The 19,922-nt window shown below is 41.4% G+C and overlaps 1 protein-coding gene across 32 annotated transcripts in view; it reads right to left on the bottom strand.

The window, feature by feature from the left end:
• Positions 1-19,922, bottom strand: part of PKHD1 (PKHD1 ciliary IPT domain containing fibrocystin/polyductin) — a 513,811-nt gene that overhangs the window by 315,167 nt on the left and 178,722 nt on the right. For all 32 annotated transcript variants that reach the window (XR_015722268.1, XR_015722269.1, XR_015722271.1 and 29 more), the window contains 6 exons: positions 16,474-16,684; positions 15,724-15,881; positions 13,237-13,428; positions 10,404-10,529; positions 8,257-8,313; positions 7,871-8,001 (listed from right to left, as the gene is read on the bottom strand). Coding sequence is in view for 23 of the 32 variants with exons in the window: in XM_087857019.1 (XP_087713145.1) it covers positions 7,871-8,001; positions 8,257-8,313; positions 10,404-10,529; positions 13,237-13,428; positions 15,724-15,881; positions 16,474-16,684 (875 nt within the window). In the remaining 9 variants the exon portion in view is untranslated. The remainder of the gene's footprint in view (positions 1-7,870; positions 8,002-8,256; positions 8,314-10,403; positions 10,530-13,236; positions 13,429-15,723; positions 15,882-16,473; positions 16,685-19,922) is intronic.

Raw genomic sequence — 19,922 nt, 5'->3', positions numbered from 1 at the left:
ACAAAAATTGTTACTTTGTTTCTTTTTAAAATTAGGACACTTGATATAAAAATTTAGACTCTCAGTTTTTTAACAATACTAAGCCCAAATTCCTATGGGGTAGCCATGGACCATCTGGAGCTAAGAAGTGCCTTCTTGGATTACGGTTATTCTGGCATAGTCCCCACCCTTCCTGTTTCACTTATTTATGATACCAGCCTAGTGCCCATGGGTATTTGAATTTGCAACCTCTAACTCCAGGCAGTAAGGTAAATGGTATGTTGACTGTTTTGTGTTCCAGGAGGAGGAAGGAAGGGCCAAGAGACCAAGCTGCTGGACTACTTCCTGGGCAATTATGTGCATCTTTTCTCTCTCAGCCTCAGAGGCTGGTCTGAGGCCAAGATGCCCATGTCTACCTAGAGAATAGAAGTCAAAAAACAGGCTGCTCTGCCAGCCTCAAGCCTAAGCTTTTGTGCACCAGGGACAAAGGGAGCTCCAGAGGCTTCCACATTGTTCATCCCTGATCATTTGGGGGGTTGACATGGCCTGGCTGGTGTGTCCGTAAGAAAACTGCAATGTCCCCTCTGTGAGCAACTCATCTCATGGGAGCACATGCTATGGGACTAGGACAATTCATCCCAAACATTAGCAGCAAGTCACAGAAGAGAGAATTGAAAGCAGAAGGGACTGTGATGCTATGCAACCCAACAGGGCATTAATTAAATGTCTTTCCATAAAACAATATTTCAGTGCCACAGCTGCCTCTATACAGGGCTTGGTGGGACTGTGCTGTGAGTGTCTTGCTAGAACAGTTTCTTAAACTTCAGTGTGCATGCAGGACAGTGCTGTAAGATTTAGCAAACCAAAACACAGAAGGCAAGTCAGATTTGAATTTCAGATTTGAAAGAAACAGCTATTTTTTTCAGTATATCTGAAATATTATATAGGATAGATTTATACTAAAAATTTATTAGTTACATTTCAGAAATCTAAATTTAGCCACATATGCTGTATTTTGTCTGGAAACCCCAACCTGGGGTCTATAAAGTACAGATTTCGAGGCCCCCGCCACTAGATATTCTGACTTAGCAGGTGCTGAAGGTGACGGTGAAGGGTTGGAGGACAGTATTCGGCACTCTTGAGCACCACCAGTGGCTCCAATATGGGTGATCTTTGACCCCATTTTGAGAACTACTGCTCCGGAGGTGACTGAGATGCTAACACTGTACTGTCCGGTCATCGAGCACACTTTTTTGCTTGTAGCTATTCTCTGTCCTTAGGTTGAGTAAAAGCATTTCAGCCCATAGCTTCAGTCATTCTAGACTAATACTTTCTTGACTTGAATTACTCAGTGAAGGGATTTTAGGTACTATCAAAGGTAGCTCTCTGAACCTGAGTAGACCACTGGCTGTCATTGGACAGCACTGCTCCCCACAGAAGGGAACTTTAAAGAGACTTGTCCTGGGGCACCTGGGTGGCTCAGTCAGTTAAGCGTCTACCTTCAGCTCAGGTCATGATCCCAGGGTCCTGGGATGGAGTCCCACATTGGCTTTCTGCTCAGAAGGGAGTCTGCTTCTCCCTCTCCCTCTGCCTGCCTCTCCCCCTGCTTGTGCTCTCTCTCTCTCTCTCAAATAAATAAATAAAATCTAAGAAAAAAAAAAAAAGAGGGACACCTGGGTGGCTCAGTTGGTTATGTGTCTGCCTTTGGCTCAGGTCGTGATCCCAGGGTTCTGGGATGGAATCCCACATCAGCTCCCTGCTCAGCAGGCAGTCTGCTTCTCCCTCTCCCTCTGCCTGCTGCTCCCCCTGCTTGTGCTCTCTCCCTCTCTTTCTCTGTCATATAAATAAATAAAATCTTAAAATGAAAAGAGAGAGAGACTTGCCCTCTCTGCCACCTGCTCCACTAGGAACTTATACACACACACACACACGCACCCACACACGCACCCAGGCACAGAACCAAGCAAAGTCAACATGGAGGAAAAACTGAAACAGGTTGTTTTAAAACCAGAAATATGCAACTTCTGCCTCATGTGAGAAGAGAAACCAATGCCCCTGTGCCCTAGTCCCTGGAGGTCTCCAGCCTCTGGGGAAGCGTCAGTGAGGACCAAAGCTCACGGAGACTGAAGCCTGGCCAGCAGGCAGCAGCAAGCACCTGATCGGGGAGCCAGCACAAGCTGACACAATCAAGGTGCTGTTTCCATAACTTTTAGTTTATTGTTCGCTGTCTTCCGGAAGGCTCTTTCATCCTGGGTATTTGTAATTAGCCTGCCATTCCTCATTTTTTACTCCGTTCCAGAACGTTTTCTTTCTTTGTGGACTAGCGGCTCTTTTACTCCTGTACTTCATTATTCTGGATTCCAAGCATTTCTCCAATTTCCTGAAGCCATTTAAAATTCTAATCACATGTCTCACTGACCACACGGAACTTGGCACAAGTGACTTTTGGATATCATGTAATATGAAGCTGAATTACTATTCAAGACGTAACGTGACTTCAGGAAACCTGGGCCATCTCTAAGACTCCAATCATCTTGAGTTGGCACAGTCTAGAGCTGAAGCTGTCAATCAGAGATGATTTTGTTTCCCGGGGAGCATTTGGAAAGCTCTGGAAGACATTCCCGGTTGTCATAACTGAGGGGGAGGGACGCTAGTGACCTTAAGTGGGTAGAGATCAGGAATGCTGCTGTACACAGGATAGCTTCTCACAGCAAAGAATTAGCACCTAAAATACTAATACTACCATGATTGAGAACCCCGGATCTAGACAGGCGCCATGCGTTATTGAAACAACCCATACCCGCTTTCCAGTAGCCTGTCTCCAAATTTGGACAGAAAGACCACCTAAATATAAAAACATGGTTAATTCCAGTACGAATACTTTGACAGTCTTTACTAGGAGGGTATTTATATCTTTTAAAACATTTAGAACTGACATCAGGCATTCCCCCAAAAGAACACTTACTAGCATCAAATCAGTTATCTCATTTTTTCCCTCATACCAGAAAACAGGAAATGCGCTCATGATTTTCAGCTTTAGGAGGAATTACTGTCACTGGGTTGGCAAACACAAGTGCCTAGTATATCTCTTCAGCCCTCGTAGAAACACAAGGAAGTAACATGGCTATTGATTTTGTTATGATTGCACAGCTGGAACCTTCCTCAGGGAAGTCCACGTGAAGCTCCACCTTCCACATAGCCTGCGTGGAATAGCTGTGTCTCTAGCACACGTTTGAGCCACGGGAAAAGCCAGGAGTATATAAGCACTGAGAGATAGGGAATGGAGGTTTCTTTACACCCACCTTTTCTGCAAGTATATAAACAATGAGAAAGGTACATCTCACTGGGACGTAACCTCTATATCATTACCGATGAAATGCTCATTCATTACCAAGACTCTACCAGGGGGGAAAAGATTCAAATATTTCAAGAAGATATTCCACGGACTACATCCGTATTCATCACCTTTGCCAAGCAGGTGCTCAGAGAGTATATATTTTGAGCAAATGAATAGATTTGTGGAATCATCTGCCCTAGTGTCATTAGCATTTATGGAACATCTGGGTGAACATATATAAATATAAATGCTTTCCAAGTGCACTTATAGTTGGGCAGGATATTGTAACTTTGGTCTTTTGTTAGCTGGTAAGGCTCACTTTTCTTATAAAAGCAGCACTTGAACAGTCGGATCACATTACTTCCCAGCCCTTTTTACTCTCCATTCCAATTGGGTATGCTACAAATGATTCATGAGGAAAAACCACATATTTATGCAGGCAGCCGGCGGCTTGTGGGGAAGGGTTTAAGGCAAGCAAGGAATTTTGTGTGGAAATCAATTCTTTGCGGAAGTCAATGTATTATGGACATTCAAGCAAGAGAAATTCCAGAGAGAAATTAACTGCCCAAGTAAGCCAGCTCCTTGAGGTGTGCATCTATAATCACTAGAAAAAAAGTGAGTTAACCCTTCAGGCAGCTCTTAAATATACATTAGCTATTGAGTGGGGAGAGCTAGAGAACTGAAATTGGCCTTTAAACACAGAATTCCTTACAAAATTGATTCACAAACCAGAACAAATTCCCCTCAAATTAAATGGATGTTTCCAAAGGGCTTGTCTCCAGGGTTTTTCCACGGACCATCCTAAACAGGAGTCTGGTCATGGGAAATTTCCAGTGCCTACATAAACATGGGATACTCTAGAGCTCTGGAAGTGAACAGTCCCTTGCTGTTTGAGAGCAAAGACTTTCTAGCCTGAGGTGGACCTAGGTTACATCTACTGAAAAGATGGAGCCGAGGAGCCCCTAGCTAGATAGCAAGAAATCTCCATAAACAGAGTCACAGACTCAGATGCTGGAGAGTCGAGGGAAGACAGCCCGGAAATGGAATGCTCTAAACACTACAGGCGAGGCATAGAAGAACCACCACCAATCTGTTTTTGAAAAGCATGGCAAAGGCCTACCTAGGGAGTATTCAGAGGAACACCACGAGTTCCTCAGACACTCAAACAGGAATAGCATGCTTGAGTATCCTATCCCTAGCAAGAAGACACAAAGCTCAGGTTTTGCTTCTTAGAGAAACTGTCCTGGGCATGACTCAGTGGCAGCCTGGCCCGGGACGCAGACAGACAGACCACTGGTGCTTATGCAAGCTACCAAGGAATATCACACTTGAAATCCCCTTCTACTGTGCAGGGTTGAAGACGAGTGAACTATCGCGGTGGCTGGCGAGAAGCCAAGGTGAATTCCGTGGGCTGTGGCAGAGCATTTGTTCCTAGGCTCTGGGCCAGGGCAATTGGGAATAACATGTCACCATAAATCACTACAGACACTTAAGGATCAACTGTTTCTTCCCTGCCTGCCCTCCAAGCCAGAGATTTCATGGTCAGACTCCTGTATACGAGAGGGAGAGTTTAGGCTCTCAGAAGTGGTTGCCCAGCCACTAGGATTAAGTTAAGTCATCTTCTTCAAGTCCAAATAAGGGCTTTCATTCAGTTAATAGTTTTGTCCCAATGTCAATGTCTTGGTTTCGATATTACTATGGCGATGGTTGATATGGTGATGGTGATGGTTATGGTATTACTGAGGGATAGGGCTATGGTTATGGTGATGGTATCACCGGGGAAAGCTGAGGGAAGGGCCCACAGGAACTCTTGGTTATGTTTTTGCAACTTCTAAGTCTAAAGTTATTTCAAAATCAAAAATTTAAGAAAACAAAAATGAAAATCCCAATAAATCACACCAATAGAGTGACTTTTAAAAAGTATTTTGCCAGACTGCAAGAAAACTTCAAAGCAAGGCAGGAGAAAAGGATGAGAAAACTGAGCACACCCAAGACTTAACTACCTTCCATTTAGGGGTAGTCTGACTTTGAACCACTCACACAGCAGGACACAGACGCCACCACCCATGAAACAGTTTCTCAGAGTTCAGGAATGTCTCTCTCCTGAATACCAAAAATACCCAGGGAGAGGGAAAATTTTTCTACCACATCCCTTCCTGTTCCACATATCACACACACACACACACACACACACACACACACACACACACACACACACATCATTGTTATCATAGCTTCCTTATCATCCCTTAGGAACTCAGGCATATTTCTAGAATATATTTTTCAAAGTACTCTGTGTATCATCCACTGTTTGCTCAATGACTGATACGACCTTCACTGGCCCTCAGGGTCAAGAGAAGTTCCTAATTTTTAGGTTTTGCCACATACATCAGTTATTATCTATGTCTTTAGTAGTGATACATTCTAAACAACAGATACAAAAGAGAGTATAGAACGGTGACGTGCAGCTAAGAAAACTGGAGTGCATTGTGCAATATTTAGCACTGAAAGGTAAGTCCCACGGGATTTAAATGCTGCCTCAGATAAACATCTTATTTTTCAGTCATCAAAATGATTGGGAGATCTTGGAACGTATTCTTTACTTTTCTCCCTCCATTCTTTGATTACGGAATTATACTTACATTCATTCATTCATTCATTCTATTCAATTATTTTTTACTGAGCAACTACTATGTTTCAGATACTGTGCTAGGGTCTAAAAACCTAATGAAAAGACAACTACAGAGTTTTAAGTTCATCGAAGATGAAAATGTCAGGAATACACCTAATGAGTATGTTTAATGAATCTATACTGCCAGCTTAAACAAAAGCTTCATTCTCAAAACATATACATTGTATTTTTTTTCGCTTTTGTAAAGTGGATAGAAGAGGAAAAAAGTAAATGAAATCAAAATAGGAAGCTTCTAATGAGAAACAAACAGCTTGCGTTATACTTAGCTTTTCTGTTGCTGACTTGCAACTGCTCACAGGTCAGTCTGCAAAAGCTCAGGTGACCAATCAGCTTTTTAGATGGCCCTCTGGTCCTCTGCACCGTTAGTCAACTCAATGATGCCAGTAGACAAGAGGCCAGGACCTGTGGCCACACTACAGTGTGCTACCCAGAGAAGCAAAGTCAGACGGACATTACCCCTGGCCTTCAATGCAGGACTTAGATACATTCCAGCCTCATGGGGGAAGATGAACTGGACAATGCTGAGGACCTACTCTTCTCTGGGCAGTTCAGTGTAGTCGAGGTAAGCTGTCTGAGAAAGCATACAAGCACAGAGTTCTTTAGGCCCCAAAGCTGCAGGCATAACTACACAACCAGCCCCATAGTCACCGGCATGTTAAATGCTGCTCTTGTTGTTCTGGGTCTAGAGTTTGGTTTCCTTCCATCTAAAGCAGTTCTGCTTCCTTTCCTCACTGGCATATTAGCTGCCCCTATTAGGCACCTAAAATGGTGTGTAAGTGCTGTGCTTGGAATAAGCATAATTAAGAGTCTGGAGCAAGGTTGAGGAGATAACCATGACTTTTATTAGGGGTTACTCAATTGAAGGTAATTAAAAACAGATGATCAGAGAGAGAGAAGTTCATTCTCTCGGTTCCTCAGAAATCTGGCATAATTGCCACGATACAAGAGGTGTTCAGACTAGTGAAGACTGAGGCCCTTAACCCTTTGGGAGATGAGCCACAGGGTAGACTCATTAAAAGGGGAAACTAAATGGCCTTCCCACTACTCTGATGTAACTCTTAATCACAGATCTATGGTTAAACTGTACTCTAAAAAATTAATTTCTTAAAGTGTTTGGAGAATAATTTACCAAGGAAAAGTAATGTCAAGTTCTACTAAACAATGGGATACAAACGGCCATCAGAGTGTGCTTTGTCTTGGAATCTGACATGAGCTCACATACCTCATGACTTTGCTGACCGCTAGTTCTTTTTATTTTTTAAGATTTTTAAAAATTTATTTCAGAGAGAGAGCACGCACACAAGAATGAGCAGGGGGAGGGAGAGAGGGAGAAGCAGGCTCCCTGCTGAGCAGAGAGCCGGAGGACGTGGGGCTTGATCCCAGGACCCTGACATCATGACCTGAGCCAAAGGCGGACACTTAACCAACTGAGCCACCCAGGCACCCTGACCCCTAGTTCTGCATACTGTTAAAGGGCAACAATATGACCACATTTATAGGGTAAGATAATGAAGACTCAATAAGTAATTATTACTGGAATTGAGACGAAAATCAGCAACCCCAGCAGACAGCTCTGGAAGAGATAGTTTGTGTTAATGTAAAGGACCAGAAAATAATCAATATCTACTTCGTTTTGCTACTGATAGATAGATATTGCTTCAAAGAATGTTCACAGGAATTCTGAGAGAATGATTAGATGTATTCTAAAGCACTTGTTTAACATAAAATCATAAAGTTGTTTTTCAATACCAGTGTGCCACAAGTAAACGTTTTATACCATCCTGCCGCCCCTCCAAATAACTTTTGGAGTGAATTTTATGGCCTCTCAGCTCCGACCTCCCTAGTGGAGCCACAGGTCTTACCTCCACAACGTTGGTGGGATTGTGGATATAGATACCAGATGGTGTCAACATTTCAGGACTGGAGAGTCCCTCGGTGCCAGAAACACTGATGATCACATTGTTTCTTATTATATTTCCCTGTTCTGACCGGTCTAATTTAAGAAAAGATAAATCAAACCCAGGGGAGCCACAAACATAATTAAAATTTACATAACTCAACAGTCTTGCTTCTACTAATATACATTACAGTTTACATCAGGCATATATAAATACATATATATTTAGAAAACATTTCGTATGTTCCACAAATTTAAGATATCTAACATTTTTGCCATCAGATCTATCTGTAAAATACATGACAACTTAAGTGGAGTGTAACTCGATTTAAAACCAATTTACATATTTACCAATTTTTTTTGCAGGAGTCTCTTCCCAAGGAATGTATTTTATGTCCATGTCTGTACCTGAGAACAAAAAGTCGTGTTACTTCATTCATTTCATGCCACCCAGGAAAATGAGAGATACGGCAACTCTACTTCTTCTTTTAGGTATGGCTTATTTTAAATTTGTTTGTGTGTTTTTAGTTTATGGACCAAAGAGATATAGATCATATGGGCTTTTTAGTTCTAGAGTGTCTCAGTGAATCAGAAGTTCATTTTAAATAGAACAAAGAACAAAGGAGTAGACGTACTGTTTTACTTCTTAGGAAGAATCTAAGTGTCTCTATAGTCAAATGCCACATATGCATGGGTCAGCTCCAACCCCTTCCCTAGCTGTTCAAATTGGCCACCAACTATCTGCAGTGGTCTGGAATAGAAGAGAATAAAAGAGCATGGGCCACGCTACAAAGACCAACTAGCCATATCTGTGGCATCAGTAAAGAACCTTACTAGGTATTTAGGTAAATGAGCTTCCCATGTCATTTCATGAACTGGATTTACAAACCCATTTTGCATGAAATTAAGTACTTTATCCATACTGCACTAATAAACAAATATTATAATTTCATCATCTGCAGGATAATAGATGTCAAGAGCCTCCAATTCACAATAAGCACTAAAGGCTAAATTCCTCCTGCAGGTTTTCTTCCTTGTCTAGTTAATGTCTATTCCATATAATTGTTTTCTGCTAAATTAATATTGTTAGGGTACCTTCCTGAATTTCTGCTCCGGGTTTCAGCACACATGTCCCTTACACAGACAAAAGTAAGAATAAACAAAGTCAATCTTCCACTGTTAGTCTAACTGCCCTGTAGCTGTCTTTTTCTAATAAAAAGATTTTCCTGCACCTGATTGCCACTATTGTCCTTAATTCTTTGTCTTTTAGAGCTGGAGTTTGTTTTAAAGCAAGTTTATATGATCCATATTTTCTCACTAAAGAGTTTCCCTCTCAGGGTTAGGACCTTTATAACTTTTTTCTCAATAGATCATTCTTAAATGAAACACTTACATGTTTCCACTGATGGTACCACAGAATTAATTTAAATATAAAACACTATTTGACAAACATAGTCTGACTTTCACTGAAAATCTCTCATTTGTTTTTGTATTGCAATGTATTCAAAGACCTTTTGTTCATTAATTCATTCACTTCTTTCAACAAATAAATTTACAAAGGATTAGTTAATGTGCTAAATGCTAAGGAAACAATGTTCACATGAAATCTGGTGGTACAAACAGACATTAATCAGATGATCAGAAACATGATATGTAATTTTAAATCAATAAATAATGATTGGTGCTCAAAGAGTTAAACAGAGGGGCTTAGGAGTGCGAGGGAGAGAACTTTACAGGAGAGCCCAGCAGTATGAGCAGAGGCAAAGAGCTTGTGCAAAGGCCTTGAGGGAAAAAAAATGTGGCCTTTTGAAAGAATTAAAATAAAACAGTTCAGTGTAGCTAGAGTACAGAGGAATAGAAAAAGAGCAAGAAAAGCTCACAAACGTTAATAGAGACAAAAATCACTGAGGGAGTCTTCTAAACCAGGTTAAGGATTTAGGATTGTATTCTAACAGCAATAAGAAATTCTCAGAGTTTTAAGGATGGGAGTGATATGATGCAATTTAAGTTTTTTAGGGATAATTTTGGGTTCTGCAAAGGGGAGTGAAATTTAGGAGAAAAAAGTGGATACAGGTGACCAAGCAGATTATTCTGAAATACGAGCTTCTTTAGCAAGCCGCAGGAGAAGCTAAGAACGGAATTCAGGATTTTTAACTTCCTGTCCAACGTCAAGGTGTTGAGTCATGAGCCTGTACAGAGATTTATGTGACTTTAAATTACTGTGAAAATTGCTGAGAGTAAATTTAAAAACCTCCCATTTCATAATTATTAACCTGAATTAAAATGTCACCTTTAAAAGATCAGTTTCCTCATGATACAGATGAGGAAGCTAATTGGTGATGGGTAAATTTAAATTCAGAATTTTAAACTATGGCCTATTTCCAATGATCAGAGAGTAAAGTTTTTATAGATTGGGAATTCAAATTTTGGGAAAATTCCTCTTGAAAAACTATTTGTCCTAATCAAGAATGCCAAAATTAAACAAGTTCATCACTTACCCACCAGCAGTGCATGGCCTGAAATTTTGTAGAATATGTTACTGTCCACCTTCAGGCCCATGGTCCTTGACATGCTGAGGCCGCGACTAAAGGAGCCCCACAGTGTGCAACTCTGTACGTAGGAATCTGAAGAGGAAAGAGGAAAGCAAACATGTGAAGTGAATCTTGAAGTCTCCTTAGATTCTGTTGATCATTTCCAAAGCAAACTGTAATATAACTGAGAACATCCCCCTCCCACACACACACAATAATGAATCTCAGGAAATGAGGAGTTGGAAAGAGAAATCAAATCAAGAAAATGGGCAACTCAGGCCAATGCACCCCAAAGATACCAGAGATAACCAAGGTGGACTCCAAGAGTCAGGTGCTAGAAAGAAAACCATCTGAGCAACAGTCTGGCCAAACCACAGAAGAACTCATGGCTGTCAGGATTTCCAATTAGCCACCATCTTTGCTACCCTCATCACAATATGGCAGACAGTGGATATACAGAAGCCAAGGATAATGTGAAGTACTCTTGAAGGACCAAACCTAATCTTTGAAAATCACATCTTTCATGTGCAGATACAGTCATTATTTCTTCAGGCTGTGACATAATTTTTTTACCTTGCCAGGTAATTATAATCTTCTCCCAAGACAGCCAGAGATTCTTATTCCAAAATGTAAGCTGACTGGATCAGTCAATAAGTAAGTATTTACTGAGTATCAACTATATATTTCAGGAATTGGGCAAACAAAACTAAGTAAATTCGGCACTTGTGTATCTTCATTCTGGCGTAGGAAACTTACGTTAAAATAATAATGGATAATTAAATGATAAATCCTGATTAAGGAGTTTTATATTATTTCCAGGTAGTGAGAGATATTGTATGAAAATCAAATGTTTGAAGTACTGAAAAAATTACTTCGGTTTATGGAGTAATTTGACTTTTAAATTGGAACTATCCAGAAAATTCTCAACTATAATGTCATTATAGACACTGAGCCTCTGGATTCCCCTCGATCTTAGCTCCTCTACTACCAGATACCCTCACGTTACTCACCAATAAGCTAACCCATCCATACCTACCCCTGTAGGAAACATTGCCTGCTACAGACTGTTCCTGACTCCAGATCTCTACCATATCATACATTCAGTATAGGCCTTTGCATCTGAATAATCAATAATTACTAATGTGTTCTTGAAGCTATTATGGGTGGAATTCAGGGATTTACCTATAGAAGTAGCAAAGAATCCAATACTTTCTAACTCTAGTGTCTAGGGGCAATTGGCCACACAGGGTACAAGGACCTTCAGGGCATGAAACAATAAGAGATTCTACGGCAAGCATGCCAGAAGTTTCTAACCCTTCCCAGGAAAGACAATTGCATTTTAACAGAGACCTATAGAGGATAATGTATTAATTCAGTGCTTTACAAACTTTTTAAAGCACTGAATCCTTTCCAACTAAAACCAAATTTAAAAAATAGATAAAAGTATAGTTCTTCTGAAGCAGGTTGGCAGAGGCAGACTTTTGAGCAAGGAAGGATTTTGATTACATTTAATTGATATAACTCATAGGTGACTGCTACCCTGACTGCTACCGGAGCTCGTCCCACATCAAACTTTCTGCAGCACTATAAGCACCAGGACACCAAAGAACAAGAGAGTAGGGCACAAGGATAGTGATCATCCCAGTGTGCTAGGGAAGGGGCCATAATAGGAACTATCTCCCTAAATGAATGTCAAAAATAAATAATGTGGAGAAGATCTGGAAAATTAGGATAAATAGACATTCTTGGTGTGCAGATGATTTGAGGTGAGAAAAAAAAATGCTGCAGTTACTACAATTCTGCTCTCAAGGACCTCAAGGGTTACTTTGTTATTACCTGCTGAAATCCTAGCACCTCTCTAGACCTGCCTGAACCACCAAGTATGCCCTGATACTCTGTAAGACACCACCCCCAGAGCACCACCCCTTTCCAGGAAGGCAAAGCTTGAATGTGTGGGTGTTGGCGGAGCTGGGGGTGGGGAGGGTGATTCAGAAAGGGAGCTGCTATCCTCATGACTTAGCATCTCTGGCTCTCTGCATGTCCGAACCCGGTATTGGGTTTTTGCCCTGGATGATCTTACTTCTCTCCAACTTTGGTTTCAGAACCTTTATCTACATCCGGTTATATTCTTCTTTTCTGGTTCTGTTCTTGTTTTTCACCTGGTTGTTCTCACCCGCATTTGATGTTTCCTGCTCCCTTGCTGTATCTTCAGCTCTGGCCAAGATCTGCACACTCTGCCTGCTCGATGTGCCCAGGAAAAGTACCTGGTTCTCAGCCCATTCTCCCCCATTTGCCCAGGCAGAAGATTCCTCTGAGTTAGGACACCTTCATATGGAAATGCTTTCTGCTGTGTCTGGGCTCTCACAGCACTGATTATTTGTACTATTCAATATCCACTTGCCTGCAGTCACAAAGCTAGTAAATGACAGAAGCGGGATTCAAAATACAGATTCGTGTGGTTCACTCCATGTCTATTGAACCTATAGTGATGTTTCTCAGCGTGTACACCTTAGACTCCTTGTTCCGGAATCACAAGGCTTGTTTTAAAAAATTCAGATTGCTAGGCCTACCTTAGAACAGAATTTGTCAGGGCAGAGTCTATAACCCTAAATTTTAGTGAGCCTCCCAAATAGTTTTTGTTAGGCATACTGAAATTGGAGAACCCCAGATCTAGAGTATAAATTATCCACCTTTCAACCCCCCGTGTCCCCATCTGTCACCTATCATGACCCCTGCATGTACGGCCTTGAACATGGAAGAAGAGAGGAAAATGAGAAGTCATAGGCCTGGACCTGCTTACCTCTCATAGCTCCCACCAGAGTCAGTGAGCTCAGATGCTTACGGAAGGCTTGCCCCAACACCCGAAACTGCACTCCCTTCAACTGCACCCGGCTGGGCTCCTCTGGGAAAGACTGAACAATGACTCTGGCCCCCAGATCCCTGGATCCCAGCATCTTCTCACTCTTGGAATATAAACAGTCCTGCAAATTCCCTGAAACACAGAATGAAGTCGGGAGGACCTGAAGCATGAGCAATGTGCTTCTAGACAAATCATCCAGTGTGAAGGATACTGTCAGGGCAAGGGACAAACCATTATTGTTTGTTTCATTTAATAATCTTATTTCCCTTTTACTTTGATTCTCCTCTTTGGATTATTAATTAAAACATCCGATAACTAGGACATGATGTTGCCTTCACTCTATTATTTCCAGAAGCCCCCATATCAATCACCTTAATTACTGTCACAAAGAGGCTGACTATAACCCACAAAACCAACCTAAATAGATGCTTATTTCAATCCAAAAGATCCCCTGGAGGGAGTGTGCAGTAAAATGACCTTCTCGTGGTTGATAATTGTAGGGAAGAAATGTGAGCGCTGAATGTAATCACAGCTCTTTTTAGTCTTAAGCTGTCCAATGGGGTTTCCCCTATATTTTGCTGCTTCGTAGTTTGGGGACTTGGCAATAAGGCCACTGCAGAAATGGCAAAGGGCTCCAGAGAAGCAGCTGAGCAGCATCCTCCCCACCTCCACCCCCAACCCTTCCTTTCCAGCCAGTTCCCTAGTGAGGACACAACCTGCATGACTTTGATACACTCAGCTACCATTGCAACAACAAAGCATCGTGACCTCAGGATCCAGGACGCTTTCTGTGGACATGTGGCACTTGGTGGTATGAACTAACCTCAGAATGGATAAGAAATCATCTTCTGAATTAGTTATTATCCATGTTAATAAACCAAAGTGCCACAAATACAAAATGATGTATCATTCCACAGTGAATAATCCACAGTAAATTTGCTAACATTCAGGAATAAATATATAAGAGGTAGATGGAGAGGTGTTTCGTTATTTGCACACTTTATCACAATTTTGATTCTTTCTGCTGATGATCCATAACATTTTGAGTGGCCAGGCCTCATATTATTTATTTGGCTACCTCATTTCCACACTTCAGCCCCACACAAAGAAAGTGCAAGTGATATGTTATTTTTTTTTAAGGAATGCCTATGGATTTGTTTTCTTTTAAGAATTTTGCAATAGCATTTAAGAGTTGTGATGAAATCAGGGATTTTTCCATTGGGAGCCAACAGATTGATAATGGCCCAGACCTAGAAGCATGGTCTCTCAGCAGCATAATCAAATGCAGCATTTTAGACAATATGATCTGAGAATACCTGTATGAGAACTACTGAGATAGTTTGAATAGAATGCAGCTCCCACTTCAGCAAGATTGTTAAATTTGGCAATCATTAGATTCTAACCCACGGTATCCAAACTTTTTCAGAACAACACGTTCGTGAGCTAAGTGACTGGGTGGTGAGGGTAGAATCAAGTCCCTCTCACCCAACCACATCCCAACATGACACCCACATGCATCTATGTGTAGACATGACTCACATCTTTAACTCCAGCCATGACATTTCTTCCAAGCTCCAGACACTCCCACGGACCTCTACTCAGGTCCTGGCCTGGCATCTATCTCGACATGTACAAAATTAAAGTCATGATCTGTAGCCTCCCGCTCCAAAAGCTGTTCTTCTTCCCATCTCACTAAATAGCCTCATCATCCATCCAGAGCTCATGCCTGGGAGTCATCCTTGACACCCACACCATCCTAAACCAAAGTTGACAAATGATATCTTCACAACATGTGAAAGCCTCATAATCTACAGCCTGGGAAACCAAAACATAACCTACTAAACTAACCATCCCTGAAATAGATGTTTAATAGGCACATCAGTGTGATTCAGTGCCTGTTATTCTTCTAGAAGATAAATTGACTTTTTCAACCACTTACTTAAAGTATGTGGTAGTTCACTCAGAAAACAAACCCTTAAAGCAGGGGTGAGGTGGGGGGGCTGGGGAGGCACAAGAACCCTATCAGTCTAATCAGTAAGAATGGGTTCCCTGGGTCTGTGACTCTGGCATTAAACAGTTTTCCTGAGAATTTTAGAAGGGGCCTGGAATCAGAGTTAAGACTTCCTTATAAATTTCCTCGGAAATTTAATCTGACTCTCTGGATTTAATTATTTAACAGGATTTTTTTCTCCAGAGAAATAATTTCACAAGTGGAAACTTGTTTACCTCATTTACAAGGTCGAAGTCGTAGAAGGCAGGAGACAAAATGACAATTTATCAAGAGCATTCTGAAAACTAAAGAATACTATGGACTTGCAAAGGTTAAGGGTTTATTCCATTTTGAAAGAAGTCGACATTACTCCACACTGTTTGACAGGAAGAACACTCTTTTTCACTCATTGACTTTCCAGCAAAATACTTCTCTACCTTCTGAAGCACTGGCCTCCTGGCATGAAGTAAGGTGCTCCCTCCTCTCGGTAGTGAGGTTTCCTTGTACGGTGACACTCCTGCTGAGCAGCACTACCATGACCTTTAAAACATGGCGTTCTCCAGCCACCCAGTTCTCTGTGAAGTTGTGAGAATATCTGAAGAAAAAAAATGACACATGTGAAGATATTACTCCAAATCTTATTAAAATAGTAAGCCACTGGATTAGCATAGTTCTCCTTCGGGAGTCTATTTCTGTACGAACTTAGGTACAGAAGCGTTGGACTATGGACACAAGTGTGTGAGAATTAGGTGCATTGCACCATAAGACGGAAGTTTTTTTTTTTTTATAAAGATTTTTTATTTATTTACGTGACAGAGAGACAGCCAGCGAGAGAGGGAACACAAGCAGGTGGAGTGGGAGAGGAAGAAGCAGGCTCCTAGCCGACGAGCCCGACGTGGGACTCGATCCCGGAACTCCAGAATCACACCCTGAGCCGAAGGCAGACGCTTAACGACTGCGCTACCCAGGCGCCCCCATAAGACGGAAGTTTTAGAGTCTCACAGGAAAAACTCCTTCAAGAAGTCTAAATCTTTCAAACGGTTCATGCTTTGTAGTTTTCTTATCAACGCATCTAGCATTATTTAATGTCAAAAGACATCACTGAAAGACGAACAAGTGTCCAGACGCCAACACAGTTAAGACCTCATCTGCTTCTGTCTAAACGGAGCTAAGCTGACATTCAGTACCTCAAGGGTGACCTCAGATGGAGGTCAGTATTGTGCACAGCTTCCACAATGACAAGCTCCTCTGTGGGTCTGGCACCTTCGACACCTATTCCGCCGATAATGACAACTTCATCCCCGGGGCGCCAGTCCACAGCATCCTCCAGAGCCAACACTGTGTCCCCGGCAGAGGCAGCTGCTCGAAGATGGGTGACAGTTACCTCTGGGAGCAAACCTAAAGCCGAATGAGGAAAACTTGCCTTTAGACATTCTAATAATATGAGTTTGATGTTATTCAGCCAAAGAATCCTGTGAAAGAAGAAGAATCCGGGAAAGCAAGCTTCAGGCTTGATGGGTACCAATGCTTTTACTTTTTTTTTTTTTTTTTTTTTTTTTTTTTTTTGCGGGGGGGGGTATTAGTTTTCTCATCTGTTACATGTTGCAATAAAAATAATGCAGGATTAAACATGGCATGGGGTGAAAAATACAGGAATTGGAGTCAAACTCAACTGACAAATCAGTTTTGCCACGTTCTTTTTTTTTTTTTTTTAAGAGTTTATTTATTTATTTGACAGAGAGATAGCCAGCGAGGGAGGGAACACAAGCAAGGCAAGTGGGAGAGGAAGAAGCAGGCTCCCAGCAGAGCAGGGAGCCCGATGCAGGGCTTGATACGGGGCTCGGTGCAGGGCTCGATCCGAGTACTCCAGGATCACGCCCTGAGCCGAAGGCAGACGCTTAATGACTGAGCCACCCAGGCACCCCCAGTTTTGCCACAATCTAACCAAGGGTAATATACTCAAGAATGGGCTCCAGCTTCCTCAGTCACAATGCAGAAGTGGTGAGGCCTTTCCCCATGGAGTGTTAAGAGGATGAAATGAGAGAACTATGAAACACCTAGCTTGGACCTTGCACGTAATAGTATAAAACAGATTTTAGTCTTTCCCTTCCCAGCATCACACTGTTTGAGAATGAAATTTTACCACCTCTTTCTTATTCCAAATAAAAACAAATGGCTATTAGACTCTCCAATATAAAAGTTCATAACAAATCTCTAACTGGGAGACTTCAGCTCAGTTTACAAATGGGTTAGTAGAGTACAGAATCAAAATTACCTTGGATTGGTTGTCCTAAATTTTGATGTATTAAATGATCCCTTCAAACTCTAAGGTGGGTGTGTCCAAGATGGCTTCGCTAAGCAAAGTTGAAGACAGGGGAACTTGAGTCTCTAGAAATCTTGGTTTGTATCAGGCTCCAGCTCATCTAACCTCCCCATGCCTGTACACTACTCCTTAACTAGCAAAGAGTCAAGAAGCTAGTCTGTCTCACAGCTTACTCTGGCCTTTCCCAACAATGGTCAAGGCAAAGACTTTTTTCAAGCCATTATCTGAAGCAATACTTCAGAAAACACATGGCTTACTCCCAACTCCTTCTTCTTTCCTCAGTACATTTCCTTCCTCCTTTGCAATAGATCATAATTTACCTTTAGCCCACAGCAACTTACTGTCCTCCCTTGTTGCACTAAAGTAAAGTAATAATACTTGAATCTCCAACTACAGAGGTAGCCGACAATAAATCATTTTCAAATTATTTTAAACTTCCCTCTTTATTTATGTGTCTGTGTGTGCACAGGCTCTGTACCAATAATGTTGTTCTAGGCTTAGAAAGGTCCCTAGGTTAATGGTGTAATTTCTGAAGTTTACTTGGGCAATAATTTTGTCTTGAAATAATTTACAGAGTTCAAAATTTCTAATTATAGGGCAGGTGGAAATTAAGACATAAATCATCCCAAAAGAAAATAATTTTAATTTTATTCCTTGTTTGTATGTTTTAACCTTTGGGAACAATAAAATAAAATAAAATCTATTTTTATGTATATGCATATATATGTGAATTTCTATGATCTGTACTTGAATGTCTATATGGAAAATTTTCTACCAAGCATAGAAAATGTTTATCAAAGACAAAATGCTCCTAACCTCTGTGAACAATTGTGCACAATACTAAATCAACATGCAAAGAACACCTACTCGTCACCTACCAACATGCAAGCCCCTGGTGATAAGACCAAGGGTAGGGACAACAAAATATTTCTCAACTAATCATTCTTATAAATAACAGTCAAGTAAGAATGAATGAAAAACATCACAGAGAATTTTTGAAGTGCATTTTTAACTACTAATGCAAACATATGTCCTTTCAATTGTTGACAGAGCTTCTAGAAGGCAATAAAATTATCTCATAACTTACTCACTCTCATGGCAACATAAACACATGTCTATGTGTATGACCAAAGCTTCAAGTTTGGATGTTTCCTCAGTGCCTGCATCGTATTTCCAGCTACATGGCAGATACTGACATTTGGATGAGCCACCATTATCTCAAACTCATGAATGTCAAAATAATTTTAATCATCACCCGAGCTAGACCCTCTGCAAACACCTTTTTCTCTTCCAATGATTCTGCATTGCATTACTCTTTTTCTTTTAAATCTTTGCTAAGTTATTTAGTTACATCCCTTCTTTATTTATAACCTGCAGTACTTGTCTACAATACTCAGTAACAAAGCCCCAAATTCCTTTCCTGACTTTTAAGACTCTCCATAATCCGACTCTACTTGATGGTCTTTGACTCTGTAATATTATTCCAGGAAGCCCAGTCTGTTTACCTCTTCTCATTTAATAGGATCATTCCTTCCTCCATCCTTTTACCTATTCTACCCCTTCCACCTGCATGCCTGGCCTTCCTTCCCTCACCTATCCTTCCAAAACGTAGCTCAAGTCTCACTTCTTCCACTGGATTTCAGGAGCACTTCAGCCCATGCTGACATCTACCTCCTCCTATAGGCCTTGTAGTGATGTGAGATTTGTACTTGAGCAAAAGGTCTGTTTACATCTGGGACTTGGGCATTCCCAGGTTTGCAGCTAGACTGTGGGCCATTTGTTTGAGTTGCTTTGCATGGGAGAAGGTTATACAAAGGAGCAGATTGAAAAACCGAGGATAACAGGGTCTGACTCAGATATAGGCCCTCTTCCTGAGCCCATGGACCCAGGACTGAACCTGAGAAAAGGACCTGAAGGGAACTCTCCAGGTGGCTTTTGCACTTGATGCTCTCTGCCTGGAACCCTAGCACTAACTCACTCTGCTCATTCTTCAGAATTAGAAATTTTGAACTCTTCTCCTTGGAGAAGCCTCTGAGACCTCCCGACTGAGTCCAACCTTGTGTTATAATCTGTCCCATCACCATGTTCTTCTCCTTTCTAGCACTCAACACACTGCAATTTTACCTCTTACTGTAATTCTGTTTGTCTCCCCTACTGCACAGGACAGCAGGAACTATACCTACATTTGCTCACCCGCATAGCACCAACGCCCATCACGGTGTTTAGCATAAAATGGGTGTGCAATAGATGCGTACTGAATGAGGAAAATCATGACTGAGACATGGAGAAATAAGCACCCCAAAGTTTTGATGT

Source organism: Ursus americanus, chromosome 29, assembly GCF_024610735.1.
Source record: "Ursus americanus isolate L20-20 chromosome 29, mUrsAme1.1.p, whole genome shotgun sequence".
NCBI lineage: Eukaryota > Metazoa > Chordata > Mammalia > Carnivora > Ursidae > Ursus > Ursus americanus.
The sequence above is the reverse complement of the archived record's forward strand: the minus strand, read 5'-3'. Positions and strand labels throughout refer to the sequence as shown.